The following is a 15,827-nucleotide window of genomic DNA, read 5'->3' on the forward strand; positions in this document are numbered from 1 at the left end:
GGAACAGGTATGACAAAGGGAACACAGGTATTTCTTAAAGAGGAAGTGTTGACATGAAATTTCCAACAGTTTTGATCTTTTTTTATATCTAATTTTCTGGTAAGTGCAGAATATAAAAGAAAGTAGCAACACACTCACTTAAGCGTATTCTTTTGGGTTTTTTTCCCCTCGAGGTTATCATCAAATGCAAGGATTATTATTATTATTGTACATCAATATTGTTAATACATATGTTGCTATTTCTACATACTTTACCAACAACTTGAAAAATTTCAGAGCACAGGAAATCTGGAAATGGCTCAACATAATTTATTCCATGTTAAAATGTACAGCGTCCTTTGAGGTGACTCACTAGAAAGATAACTGATAAATACAAGTGCATCTCACTTGTTTGCGTCCTATTTTATACATGTATCCAGCTTTTTCCTCTCAGTCCTTACAGTCACCATGTACAAGTACAAAGGCTACAAAAAGGAAGAAATATAAACAGTCACAAATACTTTTGCTTTTTACATGCGTTTTGTAAGCTTATGTTGGTCTATTCACACACTACAGTTCTAAGCTCTTGTTAAAATATAACTTCGATATTCTCTAAAGATAGAAAAATCTACTGATGGAATGCCAATGAATAGTTCAAGGTGGTTATCATTGGGCCAACATAACTCTGAACATATACGACAGCATGTTCAGCTGCTGACTGAACTTGGAGGAAAAGCTACGCTTTAAATGAGACTGACAGGTACAAATATTCAGATATGCTGTTAAACCAAATTTGTGTCTTCATTTGTCAAACTGAATACTTTGCATTTATAAAGCTGCCTCACTGAAGGAAAGAAAGGTTACAAAAAAGAAATATTTCAATTTTACACTTAACATTTTGCAAGTAACCCCTTCAAAACTGCCAAATGAACTCAAGGTCTAGCTTTTATAATTTTTACAATCTCAGAATTAACAAAAATATAGTTTTCATTTGACTTCAAAGCTAGTAAAACCTAATAAAGGCAAAACATAAGAAATGGCTTGCTGTTAAACACAACACATTTTTGTTTTACTAAAGGACACACTGTCACAAACAAATTCCAATGATGTTCTGCTGCATGCTGAATTAGGCATCAGCTCAACAAAATCCAATACACTTGTATAATAACAGAAGTCCAAAGAACGAAAGCATCCGAGTTCCAGCCACAAGTCTGGTAAAGCCGTCCACCATTTGAGCTTTCCGCTTCACTATTTTATAACTTTCAAAATCCTTTCTATGGGCAATTAGGCACATTTAAAGTTTCCATTGCATGGCAGTTACTGCGTATAAATGCAGTATTCATTCTTATCGAATTTTTCAAGCCTCAATCTCCATATTTCTTTCTAAGACATACTCTGTTCAAGCCAAGCACAGAAAGGAAAGGTACAGTTGAACAACAAAGATAACAATACCCCATCCGATGTTGATTTTTAAAAAAAAATAAATAAGGCTTCCTTCTGTCAACAGATTGAATGCAAAGTGCCATTAATAATTTCTTTAAAATTGTTTTCTATTGACAATTCAGCCATCAAATCCAGAAATGGATTTCTTGCACTCAGCCAGGCAGAATTTCCTTTTAGTACCTCATATGCCCAACAAAAAATTACCTTCTCATATAGGAGCCATTTAAAGACTGCTTAGGCATGCCAGTGTTCATGTAACTGTGGTGAGCTGGTGGTGTGTACATCATGTTGCTGTGTGGGGTGGTCTGCATCGGTTGCTGGCTGTATGGCTGAGTTCCCATCATGCTCATTTGCATTTGCATGGGATACTGAGCAGTTTGATTCATGTAAGCAGGATTTCCATGGTAGCCACTGTTCATCATGGATTGAGTCATCCTGTACCCATTCATAGCATTCAGTGTATTCATATTCATGTTCATTGAGTTGACATTGTAAGTTGGCGCTGGCATTAGGTTAACTCCCATGTTCATGCCACGCTGCATTGCCAGAGGTCGGGGAGCTGACTGCATGGCCACTGCTGGTGAGGCACGGCTGTAGATCTGCTGCTGGTGAGCAGCAGCAGCAGGTGGTAAGGGCACCGACTTGGAACGTATTGCAACATGGCCTTTGGCTGCCATCTGTGTGGGCAATCTTTGGGTATGAGGGATCCCAATATTAGGGGCTGCCATACTGCGCTGAAGATGTGGTGCTGCCAGATTCATTGGTGGAGGTGTTAGATTAGGTGGGGGAGTCATTGTAGGTTGTGCTTGAGGCCCCCCTGCTAAGGAATGAGGAGACTGTGAAAGCTGGACAAGGCCTGTATGTGGGGAGGACAGGGAAACGCTAGTTGCATAGGAAGTAACAGCAGCTGAGTGATTGTAAGGCAATGGATGATCCATGATTGTATTAGTTAGCTGCTGCAGTTTGGCCAGGCTGAAATTGGCAGATGGTTGATGATAGCCACCAGTTCCAAAGTCACCCTGGCCCATCCTTTCATAGATGCTGATAGCTGAGTTCCCAGTTTCTGAAATGTCTGTCATTTGTATTGCTGGTGTGAAACTGGTGGACATGCTGCACTGTGAGAGTTGCTGCTGATTGTTGCTGGGAGGTCTTTCGATTACACAATTCTGCGGAGATTTAACACTGCAGTTTGGTGGAGAGTTGATGCTATTTTGCTGCATCATGCTACAACTACCATTAATGTTTGTCATCTGCTGAGTCATGGCACAGCTACTCTGAGTAAGGCTACTAGAAGATATGTTACTGTAAGAGCAACTGTTCTGTGCTGAATTATTTCCACAAATGCTACCACCCATTGTAGAATCATAGCTGCTAGGATTCTCATAGTTTTCAGTTGTGCTCTCAATGCTGCCTAGGTCACTAAAGCCACTGTCCACAACTTGTTGCGAATGGTCTGAAACTGAAGGAACGTCCATCATTGGGCTGGTTTCGATGTTTTGTAAAGATGGTGCAGAAATGCCAGTCTGGTCAGGACTTATCTGAGCATAACTGCTCTCCAGAGCAGGCACACTGGGGCTGTTGACAGAGCGAACAGATTGGCTAGGATGGGAATGAACAGATGAAATGGGACTGCTATGATCTGATGGATGACAGTCATCCACTGTGGTCATTTGTGGACTCTGCTCTGTGTGAGTATAATTTTGCAGGTTTCTGCACGCCTCCAGTGTCTCTGCACAGTCCTGGTAGGTACTTTCATGTTCATTGCTTTCCTGCTCGTTATTTTCTTGTGTTAATGACTGAACAGCCTGCACCGTCTCTGTATCAAGTTCTGCAGTTACAATGTTTTCTGCTCTGAACTCTGGGGACTGTTGGCCACTGTCTTTTGGATCCCGGTTGTCTGTGTGATCTTCATCAGAGTCCGGTACATGCTCTGAATTCCCACCTTGATCGTTCATTTGATCTTCATCAGAATCTGGCACACGGTCATTTTGGGGATCCATTTCATCTTTATGCTCTGTCGCGCTATTGGGAATATTTAACCCCAAAAAGGTTTCCTGACTTTGGGAATCTTCCTTGAATTCTTCCTCTGGATTTTCCTTTCCTACCTCAGTAGACACCATGTGGCTATCATCCTCATCGTCTGCATCATGATCCTCATTTTGGTTTGGTTCCTCCTCTTCCTCCTCTTCCTCACGCTCACCTGCTAGATTTTCAGCTTCTTCCTGAGGCATTTTGTTCACTTCACCATTCTCCTTTTCAGTTGCTTCTTCTAAAGGCTCGTCTGCACTCGATTTGCAGTCGGGCTTCTTTGGAGATTCTGGTTCTTCTTCGAGTTCTTCTTCCTCAGTTATCACAGGTGCTGAATCATTGTGTTTCTCAACCACAACTTGGCTCTCTTCCATTGTAACCAGTTGGTCGGGCTCTAGTGGAGTCTCTGGCGGAGTGTACAAGTTGAGTTTAAACCCAGTTTTATTCTCGGCTTTGCGTCTCCATTTAGCTGGACCACGCTTCACTCCCTTTGGCCAACCTTTTTTGCGTTTCACAACTCGTGTTATAGGCTCAGGGTGGACAGAGTTTTCCTCAATGCTTTCTTTTGAAGAGATATCACCATTCACTTTATCTGAGGAAAAACAAAAAAAACAACATACCGTAATTATACACATCGGAACATTTGCGGATGTTCACTTTGAATATAATAATAATCCCTCCAAAAACCAAAAACAATAATAAATTGGTCATTTTCAATCTACGACTGTTTGTGGGACATTGCTGTGTGCAATTGGCTGCCGCGTTCGCCCACAAAAAGTCAATTCACTTTACAGTGTGTTCTGTGAAGCGCTTTGGGATGTCCTCCCGACGTGAAAAGCGCTATATCAAATGCAAGGATTATTATTATTATTATTATTGAATAACTTTGCCGTTCGCAGTATATCTACTTCCACAGTTCTATTTGTACTGGCAAAAAGTTAAAATAAAGGAAACCTCACCATTGTGGAAATAACATTAAAGAACCTATTGTTGATAGGGCACATTAAGCCGGTAGCATTGTAAAGTTCAATGCAGCTCTCTTCAATAATTTCTTGCTTTCCATAGGGCCTCAATCTAGCACCTCCTATAGCCTTAAGAGACTAGAATTCTGAGGGGGACCAGAGGCCACTTTGCAGCTCAACACATTGCGCTCCAATAAATGTCAACCCAAAACATGAACAAATTAAACATTCATAGGAAGAAAACAAAGGCAATCGAAGTAATAAATTACAGTAAGATAAGAATGATTCCTGTGTAAAATACAAAGCTGAACGCAAAGTATCTATTAAATTAATCTATCTACTCAGGCTTCCAGCATATTTTCTCCTTTAAATTACTTTGTGTGTTGGGGGTGGGGGTGGTGGATTGAAGGAAAGGTGAAGGCAAGTGATTTCAGGAATAATGTCTATACTGGCCAAATAATGCTGTTTACTCAGCTGGTACTAACTTTTCCAGCTGAGATCCTTCCTGATTATCATCCATAAATGGCCCAGATGCCAATCCACAAAATTCCCTATAGAGCTAATTCCTGATGTCGACTCCAAAATAAGAGCCCCAAAGTAGAAATAAACCGAGGAGATAAGAGTTTTTTTTTTAAATGCTTGCATTTGATATAGTGCCTTCTCATGTTGTTGAGATACCTTAAAACGCTTCCCAGAATATACCTTAAAGTGAATTGACCGTATATTTAAGAGCAAAGGATGATTCCCTTTACTCTTTTCCTCCCTGATTTAACAATCAGGTACGTTAATTTAACTTTCCTTCTATTTTCAAATTCCTCAAGCTACGTTAAAAACAAGTGAAATCTTCGCTTTTAATAGTTTATTCTCATTTTCTTTTTACAATCTTTTACCTGTACGTTGTTCTTTCTCAGGAGTTTCGTCTGCACTCTTGCAGTGATCTTCTTGCTCGTCTTCTGGATTTGTGTTTTGCTTTTCAAAACCCAAGCTGCGACTGTTACGCCTGAAATAATTCTTTAGTTCATCATTTTCATCTTCCTCATCGTTCTCCTCTTCCTCACAAGTAGGTTCCAGGCAGGGCATTTGCCGCTCATCATCAGAGTTCTCAAAGGCTTCATGCAACACTTCAGTTGTTTCTGAAATTGTCTCTGTAGTTACACTGCTGTTATGTCTTCGGCGCTTGCGACCCCTCTTCTTTCGGTGAATGGGTAGCCTCTGAAACAGCAGAAAATAAGAGGAGGAAACACTATATTTGTGCCATTTTGCGACAGAAACAAATTGAGTTCGGAATGAATATATAAAATAGCAATCCTTTAACATAGTGAATTATAATAAACAAAACACTTAAAGACACCTTCAAAAGAAACCATTTACATCAAATATAAGTTTAGTCTTTCGGGTTTATCTAAACTGCGAGAATCGTAACTGCCAAATTGTGATATGTTTCAGTCACAGTTGAACTACACTGAAACACTGACTTGAATAGTTAACAATAATATTTTGGGGATTTGATGACTTGCAGCAGATCAACTAAAACATGTTAGATTTGCTATTTACAATTTTTTTTTTAGATTTTGTTAGATGTTAGATTTTGTCATTTACCTTTTGCCAATCTCGCAAATATTTTAGCTCACTAGTTTTTTTTACCCAGAATGACACTGACAGATTATAATTCCCTACAATTTTTATAATGTTATGCATGGTGTATTGTCTGCTCTCTCCCTACTGATTTGCTGAAGCCAGTTGTAGAGTAGTGAAATTCTAAGTAATCCAGCACAATTTTAACAGAGAAGACTCCAGCTTTAGCTCAAATATGAATGTTAAATTATTATTAACTTGAGACAAATAGGACCATAAATAAAAATAATTCTGAGAAATTTAACTCACAGATCTGGAAACACCAGAGGGCGATATTGTATTGACTCTGAGGCCCAGAAGGATTATGTAAACTCAAATAATAAAATGGAGAATGTCAAATTTGCTAAAGGTTTTTAGTATTCATTTAAATTATGTAGAGCGAACATTCACATCCACCATAAAGAACTGATAAGCCGTAATGAGATGTGAAATTCTTCCTGTGATCATGTTATAACACCACCACACATTTGTGCATTCTGCACTAATATATATAATAATCCTTGCATTTGCTATAGTGGCTTTCGCACTCAGGAGAACATCTGAAAGTACTTTACAGGATTTATTGCAAAGTATACCAACTGTGTATTTTGTAGGTAAGCTTCAATAAATATGCTTCTAAACTCACGTGAAAAAAAGCAAACAGGGCAAACATCCCTTTCAAAAACCTCCAAGTGATTTTTCTTGTAGTAAAATTTCTGCCCTCAAAACAACAGTGAGGTGAACAAATTCATCCTGATTTCAGCTAATATTCACCATATATTCCGTTTTTACTTCCTATTGAGTTCATTGACAGTGTTGTGTTATTACTGCTGCAGACACTTCTTTTGGCTGAGGAATCAGCATTGATCTATTTCTTACATTTGGCCAAAATAGCAGTCTCTAGCACACCATGTTAGTTATAGCATGGCTAGACACTGAGTTAAGCTGTCTTTCTGTGGTTCCAGTAATGTACTTTAACCCAAACCTCAAAAGCTATAAGTGCTTTAACTCATACCTTTTGAGGTATTGGTTAAACCACAATGTTGGAAACACAGAGGCTGCACCAGTGTGTTTTTTTCCATTTCCTTACAAGTCATCATTATGTTTCTGAGTGAGATTACCAATTTACTGTCATTTGTGAAAACATGAACGCTTCTATGCTGTTGTTTTGTGCTCACTAAGAAATGAGGTGAGGACATGAGAGAAAAAGAGAGAGATATAAAGACTTTGCAAATCACTGTTTGGCTTTGAACTGAAATTTCATTTGCAGCCAATTTGCCCTTTTGTCACCTCCAAAAGAAGACTCAAATTATTGCTATTTAACTAAGGTGTCCTAATGAAGTTAGAGATGTTGATGTTAAATTTGTGGGATTTCCCAGTGGCATTCCATAATAAGAAATGCCATTAGAATTCCTGACTATCGATGGAAACTCTAGGTCTGGAAGTATATTACATCAGAATGTAGTTTCCTTGGGTTCGTGTGACTTGCTTCCTGTTAAATATTCCAAGACACTGCCTGAATGAAGGGCACTATATAAATGCAAGGTGTTGTTACCAAAAGGAAATTCAAGTTGCGCATCTACGAAATAGCATAAATTAAAGTGCCATTATTTTCTCAGCTATTAAGCTAAAAAATATATATTTTTAAAAGGTGCAAAAATTGTTCCACGAAATGAAACACTAGTTTCACTTTTTGAGCTCACCTTCCTTTTAGGTCCTCGTAGCTGTGGTTTTGTTAGCACTGGCGGTGAATTGGGCTGAAGATCATCATTGTCATCATCATCATCTTCTTCACTAGTTTCTTTAGTGCACTTCATTACTGGTTCACCATTGGCAGAAAGACATTCAGACTGTACTAATCTATTTTTACATGGTGCACTTGGAGTTGAATGCTTACTGGCCTGCGTTTCACTATAAAGCTCTTGCTCTTTTTCCCAGCAACTAGCTTGTTCCATCAGATGATCAGCCTAAAATTGGAAGTGGATAACAAGGTTACGAACCTACATCATTCAGTGGTAAATTAACATCTGCTCTGTCAAATACTACTGTTTTAATGGAACTGTTCCAAACTCAATCAGCTAGCAGCCTGTTCAGAACAGTTATAATGAGCAGCCTGAGAAGGATCACATTTCACAGAAAATTTAGAACTATTAATTATAAAGTGAATTGATTGAGGTTCTCTTTTATTGTAAACATGTTCACTGACAAGAACCAATCTTGTGAGACTCCTCAGACACACTGAATTGATTGTTTACTGTGTTGTTTTTCAAGACTACATTAAGCAGAACTGACACTATCACATCTGATGTAATTACAACACATTTTCTTAGGACTTACAATGGAAGTATTTTCTTGTTTCCTTTTTATTTCTATAAGTTGACTTTTTTTTGCTTTGGAACAACATACAAGTTTATATACTTTACAGTCAGCATTATTGTTAAAATGGGTATGCTCGAAAAAGAATTCTGTACTGTGAGGATATCCTATGAATGAAATTAATAAAAGCAAATTTGGCATAATTGTGTCTAGGTTTCTTGAATGTTGCTGACATATCAAAATGAATGAGGATTCTGAGTGCCTGCTCTGAACATTATTTCCCAATGTTGCTGCAAGGATTGATGTTTCTAGATAACCGGCCCTAAACTTCCAAAATAGGCTCTGTAAGCGCATCAGAAATGCTTAATATGAACACGATATAGTGCCTTGGGAGGATATCTCCAAACACTTCACACAGCTGACTGAGACTGAGCTGGGGAGTATTTTGCATCATACAACTATGAATTCTCACTATTGGCAGAACACCTCTCCTTCCTTTATACACATTTTTTTAAAATCACACTGCTGTTACTATTGTTTGCAGAAAGGAATTCAACAACATAAGACTTTACATTATAAGATCCCAAGATCATTTTTGAATGAAGAAGACCATCAGTCAATTTGACCTCATCCTTCCAGAATACCCTCCACCCAATTGCTTAAAAATAAAAAAATAAATCTTTCAGGCCAGAACTGAAGAAATTAAACAATGTCAAGTGTTTCCAGATCTGTATTATTCAAGGTATCAAGTCATTTAAAAATTACCTCTTTTTCAGCCTCTCTTTCTTCCTCTGAAACAGCAGCACTGGAAACTACTAACGGAGTCCATCGAAGGCTTTCTTGGTCTACTTTGTTAATGCGTGGATTAACTTGCAATCGTTCCACGTGTTGTTGAATGAGTTTTTCCCGTCGAATGATAACAAATCTATCAAACAAACATATCCTTGTGTCACAGCTCTGCGATGGGTTCACTGAATTATCTAATTTATGCTACCAATAAAATCCTTCATTGGAAACTGCTTTGATAAAACCAGCTGAAGAGCTGCTGTTGTTCTGTCGATACAAAGACAGCAATCTGAGTGATGAATGAGGTTGTGATACAGTCACATCAATTCTCAATATTAGTCATATGAAAATATTAAAACATTTTTAAACATTCCTATGTGTGATGGTGTAGTTGTAGAACTTTGTTAGGTCAACTAACCATAACTTTATCCTGCAGTATCTTTAAACAAACGCAATCCAGTTCAATCACCTAACCTACTGCAATTCTACATTGCTGTTGTCAGAGGTGCTTCTACAATTCTACATTGCTTTTATGCGGTGCATATATTACAATCCTTCCATTTGATAAATCAAAGTACTTTCCTTACAGGTAATTACTATCAAGTGCAGTGACTATTTTTGCAGACAATCATGACAGCCAATTGGCATACAGCAATGTCTCACAAAAAGCCAATGATCAATTTATCTGAAGGATTGCTGGACTCCAGAGAAACACCCTTCTCTATTCAAATACTGTTCAGTTTAACCGAACACGGAGTTTGAACCCTCAATCTTCTGACCAAGAGGAATCCCGTTAGAAATCACTGCATATTAGACGTCACTTGTACAAAAGCAAGTTGTGAACAAATGTTTTTGTTTTAGAAGATTACCAAGATAACATTGAAATACATTGTATTGTATTGTTTCAATACACAACTACACTGAAAGAATAAAATTGCTGCCATTGGCCCAGTACAAAAGCAGTTAAATGTCTGATCCATTGGTTTACCCGTAACATTTTAAATGTTATTAAAGAGGTGGTTGTAAATGAACTAGCATTTGTTGGCAGTTCTTAAAGTGTAGATGTAGAGAACTCTCCTCAGTCCAGAGCAATTTAAAGTGGGTAGGTATAACTTTGGTTTCCACTATGTATTATAACAGGGGACTGACTATTGAGAAAAGATAGCCTTCCTATTAGGCTATGTAAACTTATTAGAAATGCTTAATAAGAACACAAATATAGTGCCTTGGATATCTCAGAGCATTTCACCCAGCTCACTGAGACTGAGCTAAAGAGAGAGAAGGGGAAAAGTGACCAAAAGTGTGATGGAAAAGATAGGTCTTGCAGGTTTCAGTCATGGGAAGGAGGGGGCAAGGCTGTTCAAGAGAGCAGGGGCAGAATGGTTGAAAGTTCAACAGTCATTCAGCCCAACCATTCCTGCGGCAGTATACTCCACTTATCCTCCATACGAGCCCCTCATCCAATTCCCCTCACCTATACCACTCTATTCCCTTCTCCCTCATGTATACAATGCATAATTACAATTGGCCTTTTCATTAATTTATGGCTTGGATAGCACACTTACTTGCAATCTCGCCGGTCAATCATTCTCAACTGCTGTAGAGTCATGGCAATATCATGTGGACACATCCCTGTTTCTCTGCTAATCCCCTTTATGCTGATATGCTTGTCACGATGCTGCTGCAGGTATTCTAGTACCACACTCTTCCAGTATGCAAGGTACGAAAGCCTTCCCAGGTCAGACAGTGGCTTTTCAGGTGATCCTGCCTGTCCCTCTCGCCTTGAAAGTAAGTAACCTATGTAAATGCCATAGAAAATATGGTTCATTAGGTCACTGAGGATGTTACTTCCAGTGCCCTGTGAATTCACAGCATTGACAGAGGCAAGGAGAAGTCGATCTTCCTGTATGGTCAGACAGCAAATGGTGCTTGGCTCAAAGAGGTGTAGAGAAAATAAAGCACATTGTGAAATAATATATTTTTCATATATACTTAATGTAAAACATTTATTCTTCCCATTGTGAAATATTTTGTATACATTTATGATATATGGCATGTAAAATGTGCTTTTAATTTGGATGGTTGAATCAAAAACAAAACCATTCCACACACTGGTATTGACAGACAAATGGTTAGAAATAGTCTCTCTACACACCATTTTTATCTGTTGACAATATGGACCTCGTCAGGACATACAGTGTGGCATAAGGTGTGTGTGTGTGGTGGTGGGGAGGGGGAGATAGTCTTGTGAAGACAGAGGACTCTTGCTGGATGGGGTGGGAGGAAAAGAATGATAGGCCTCCCTCTCATTGAATCAAGTATCCCAGCAATGACTAATCATGAAGTGCCATTGATGTCAGCCCTAGAGAATTCTGGCACAGGATTTTGTATTGCAGCTACAGGAAAGATTCTGTAAAGTGCACAAAACGATGAATATAGGCAATAGGCATTTTTGTTCTTAAAATATTGGTGAAAATCAAGCCAAGGCTCTGACTGTCTCAACAGTAGAGGAGGAATGATAAAGAAAACAGAAATAGGGGATTGTAACTGAAAAGCAAAAAAGATTTTAAAAAACTGCTGGAAGAAATTCACAAGAAGTCAGGGGTCAGTGAAACACGTGTGTAGCTTGTTTTGCTGCCTTCACTGTACTTCAGCATAGAAAACAAGCAAAGGCTCAAAACACTCTGTTCAGCACTTCTTTGCATGGATGATACAGTCTTTGGATATAGCTCATGTTGTTAAAGACACTAGAGGCATCTTTAAATTACAAGTAAAGAGCAAACCACACTGGATAATTAATGGAAGCTGACAGCTGTCATTGTTCTCAAGATGCACTTCAGAAGACAGCAGGAAAATGGTACAAAGTAGACGACTGGCTGCCTGTGATTAATCTCACTACACAGGTCAATACATAACACAGTGAAGTGATTGCTTACATTTATGGAGGACGTATCTTATGGAGGACATGGTAAAATCAGAAAGACAATGTGGAATTTTTTTGTAATATTTTATAAAAGGACAAATTCAAGTCCTGGGAAAAAGGTCAATGAACACATTGGAGAGTCAAAGTAGTTAACACTGGCCTTCATGTTTTGTATTATTTTTGTCTTCTTTTCTGATTTCAAATGTTCTTAATTCAGTCTTAACTATTTCCATTTCATTATTTTCACCAGCTTCGCTTTACTAGAATCCTAGAGATCGGCTTTTAAAAATGTGAAAGTGAGTTTGCAGAACTGACAAACCTAGGTTTCTTTTTGAGTTGTGCAAAGGGAAAAGTAGCAAGGTTTGTTCATATGATGCCAGGAATCTCACGAATACCTGGAAAAGCTGGCAACGGACTGGATAGAAAAAAAATAATGATCAAAAACCACATGTATGAGAAGATATCAGAATCGTTATATTCCAATATCAGGCAGAATGAGTATGGCCAATGAACAAAAACTTGTTCTGCCCGATCCTTTAGATTTTCCCTATAAATCAGAACCTGTACAACAGCCTTATTTGATGTGTTCACCAATGATGGATTGGATGGAATCAAGGGGAAAGGACTTAATGGATCTGTTCCAGGCATTTCTGACAGAACTGTAGGCTTCTGTTTGCAGATAATATTGTGGTGTTGGCAAACTCACCTGGGGGATCTTGTGCATTGCACTCACCATCTTGCACACAGAGCCACTCAGTCGGATAGGAGGGCTCAAATCCGTGCTTGTTGGATATCAAACGGCTATCTTCTGGGGGGGAGGGGAGGGAGGAGTTAAGTGGGGTCTCCTAGGAGCTGATGTAGCTCTAAAGTGAACTGCTTGGCAATGGAATGTCGGACTCGAGTCAACCCACTATGGTGGTCTGAAATGGTCCAGATTATAAACCAGACAGGCCTGCAGTACTCCAGGACATAGCTAGTAACAGACTAGCCAGCTTGGTTCATTGGCAGGACTTGAAAAGGCAAATGGAAGCAGGGATTTTTCCTGCTCAGTTTCTACTATTTGTGGAAGCCAAAGCCCTTACAGGTAGGGTGGTAGGAGCAAGGATCGGGAAGCTTGCCTGACAGTGCTCTCAATGGTAAGCTATGTGGTTTTAGCTCAGTAAATTTCAGCAGTACCCCAACGCACACTCTGGGGTCCCCAAGCCTTAGCTCTTGTCAATATACACCTTATACACTTCAGAAATAAGTAAGCAGGGGGTGTCCCTCCAGGAAGAGAGTGTTCATTCCATTTCAGACACAGGGAAATTTGCATGTAGTTGGAGCTCTCAATCAGATTGCATTCTCTAAAGCATGATTATCGTTTTTCGCATGTGACAGACTAAAAAGTGACTAGGGAACAAGCAATTAGATAAATAAAAAAAATTATATGGGTACTGCAATTTTTAGTTTCAAATTCAGATTACCACAGGTATAGCCAAAATTAAGAGTAATTTACTCATGAAATACATCTATAATGTACTGTACATTACACAGAATTTTGTTTAATCAAACCACAAATATTGTATTTAGGAAGATTACATGTGATCCATATTATTCAAGATCTTTTAAATTCCAATAATTGTACATCACCCCTTTTTTAAAAAAAACATCATAATCAAGACCACTTGTGAAATGTTCAAAGAATTACACTACTCTGTTGTGAATATGAAACAAAAATCAGTAAAAGACATAGGAGGTGTATATGCAGAACAAGATTGACCTAGCACTGCCCATGTTATTCAACAGAGGCTCCTTAGATTACAGAACTCTACTCCTGAACAATATACTAATCCTTTCCTTTTGGTACACACACCTTTTTACAATTACAGACCCCCTGCATCTTTTCAGTGAGTCTCACTGCAATGAGGAAAATCAAACGTCCTACTCGGCCTACCCAAAGCACATATTCCAGATCTCATCACCCTGCTGAAAATCCTGTACAGACAAAGGAGCTGTGACAAAACCAAATTGCTACCAGAACATGGGAACAGCTTGGGCACTGCAAGTCTCCCAGGGCATCTGTGAGGCCCTCCCATCTGCAGCACAGGGGCCATGTTTCAGAAAAACTGACAGCACAGAGCTTTATTACACACCAAACAAAATCAAAGCCTTCATATGATTTTATTTCATGCATGATTTGCCATGAACAGTTAAATCTTACTGGTCTTAATGCCAAAGCTGATATTCTCAGAGATATGTAGTGGTTGTTGTGACCTCAAGTCAAGTGACAGCAATGAAGAGGTCAAAGTTGGAATGTTTCTACCCAAAATGTTTTAAGACCTCATTCAGCCCCTCAGGGGCCCATGCAGATGACCTTGAGGCGTTCCTACAGAATATCTAAGAAAGTAAGTTGTTTTTCACTCCGTTACTTTGTACTGGGCACACATATTTGCATGCTGAATTATGTGCTCCTAGGACACAGAAGAGGTTGTCTGGGAAGACCGCCAGTAGCACATTCTGTATCCAACAGTGCTTTAATACCACTGCTTCTCAATTGCTTCAATTTGAGAACTTGAGAATGCTTTGTGTATTAGGGGCATTCATTCATTCAGCCCATGAAAGAAATCATTACTAAAAACTAGTTACCTAAACTATCATCAAAAACAATTTTTTAAAACATTTTTGCAATTAGGTTAGAATGATTTTGTTATTGCTGAATAATGAAAACATGGATGTTTTCTAATATTAACATCAAAACAAACCTGTAACTGACACCACCTAAATTGTATTATTCATTCTACATTTTACAAAACACACATGTTTAAAACATGCTTCGCAAAAAATGCCATTAGTTATCCCGTAAACTTATTACTACAATCTTTCAAATCAACAGAAAGTTTTGGACTAAATATGTGTCAAACAATTGGTTTGATAGTTTCTTTTAAAAAAAACCCTCATAAGTAATGTATTTGTAAAAGTTTTGCCGTGTTTGATGTTTGGAAAATAATGATGAAACTGACTGCATTCTGTTTTTCATTTGTTTCAGCCTACTGGCTGCATATGTGCTGGCATATGCTCTGACAGCCTTATTCTCAAGTGAAGCAGAGAATAATTAAAAGGGTAGAATTTCCATGTAGAAAAACAGTGAACTCCCAAACCAGTGACACTTGGGGTCCAGTGTGTGTTAATAAACACTGGGAACACTTTTACGACCAGAAGAACATCACACATATTGCAGGAACTGCGCTCTGAAGGTACATCGTGTTGGAGCACAGATTCCGCGAGTCAGCTTGATGTATTTCCAGATTCCTTATCAACATATTACGATGCCAAAATATAAGACATTCTATCACTTAAATAGGGGAAAGAATGCCCAAGATTGTCCCACGATCCATTATTTTAGGTCAGCCAAGTGTCCGACACCTGCAAGAACCCATCACCATGCTTAAGAGTATTCAAACCACCCATACATGGAAATTACAGAGATGATTTATTGGAATGGAATGCACACTCTCTCCCTGGAGGAACACATCCTGCTTACCGAGTATTAGGTGCAGGTTGGCAAGATCCAAGGCGTGGGGACCCCAATAAGTTCCTGCTGGAGTCTAACCAGCTAAAACTGCATAGCTTTAAGCGCTCTTGGAATGCTACCTTGTGTGAGGGGCACTATATAAATCCAGTTGTTGTTATTTGGGATCTCACTGTCTTTGAAGAGAGATGATTATGACTTGAGTGTTCTTCACCCCTTTCAGCCCGGTCCTTCAGGACAGCAAAAGGTACCGATAAGAATTAACATT

General features: G+C 38.8%; 1 protein-coding gene across 4 annotated transcripts in view; it reads right to left on the minus strand.

Moving 5' to 3' along the window:
* Window positions 1-289: 289 nt before the first annotated feature.
* The window catches only part of kat6b (K(lysine) acetyltransferase 6B), an 86,334-nt gene continuing 70,796 nt past the window's right edge, over window positions 290-15,827 (minus strand). For all 4 annotated transcript variants that reach the window (XM_007898735.2, XM_042336625.1, XM_042336624.1 and 1 more), the window contains exons 13-17: window positions 10,694-10,925; window positions 9,108-9,267; window positions 7,730-7,993; window positions 5,303-5,624; window positions 290-4,042 (exon numbers count right to left, since the gene is read on the minus strand). In XM_007898735.2, coding sequence (XP_007896926.2) covers window positions 1,623-4,042; window positions 5,303-5,624; window positions 7,730-7,993; window positions 9,108-9,267; window positions 10,694-10,925 — 3,398 coding nt within the window. In that variant the 3' untranslated portion in view covers window positions 290-1,622. The remainder of the gene's footprint in view (window positions 4,043-5,302; window positions 5,625-7,729; window positions 7,994-9,107; window positions 9,268-10,693; window positions 10,926-15,827) is intronic.

This window comes from Callorhinchus milii, unplaced genomic scaffold (genome assembly GCF_018977255.1).
Source record: "Callorhinchus milii isolate IMCB2004 unplaced genomic scaffold, IMCB_Cmil_1.0 Scaffold7, whole genome shotgun sequence".
NCBI lineage: Eukaryota > Metazoa > Chordata > Chondrichthyes > Chimaeriformes > Callorhinchidae > Callorhinchus > Callorhinchus milii.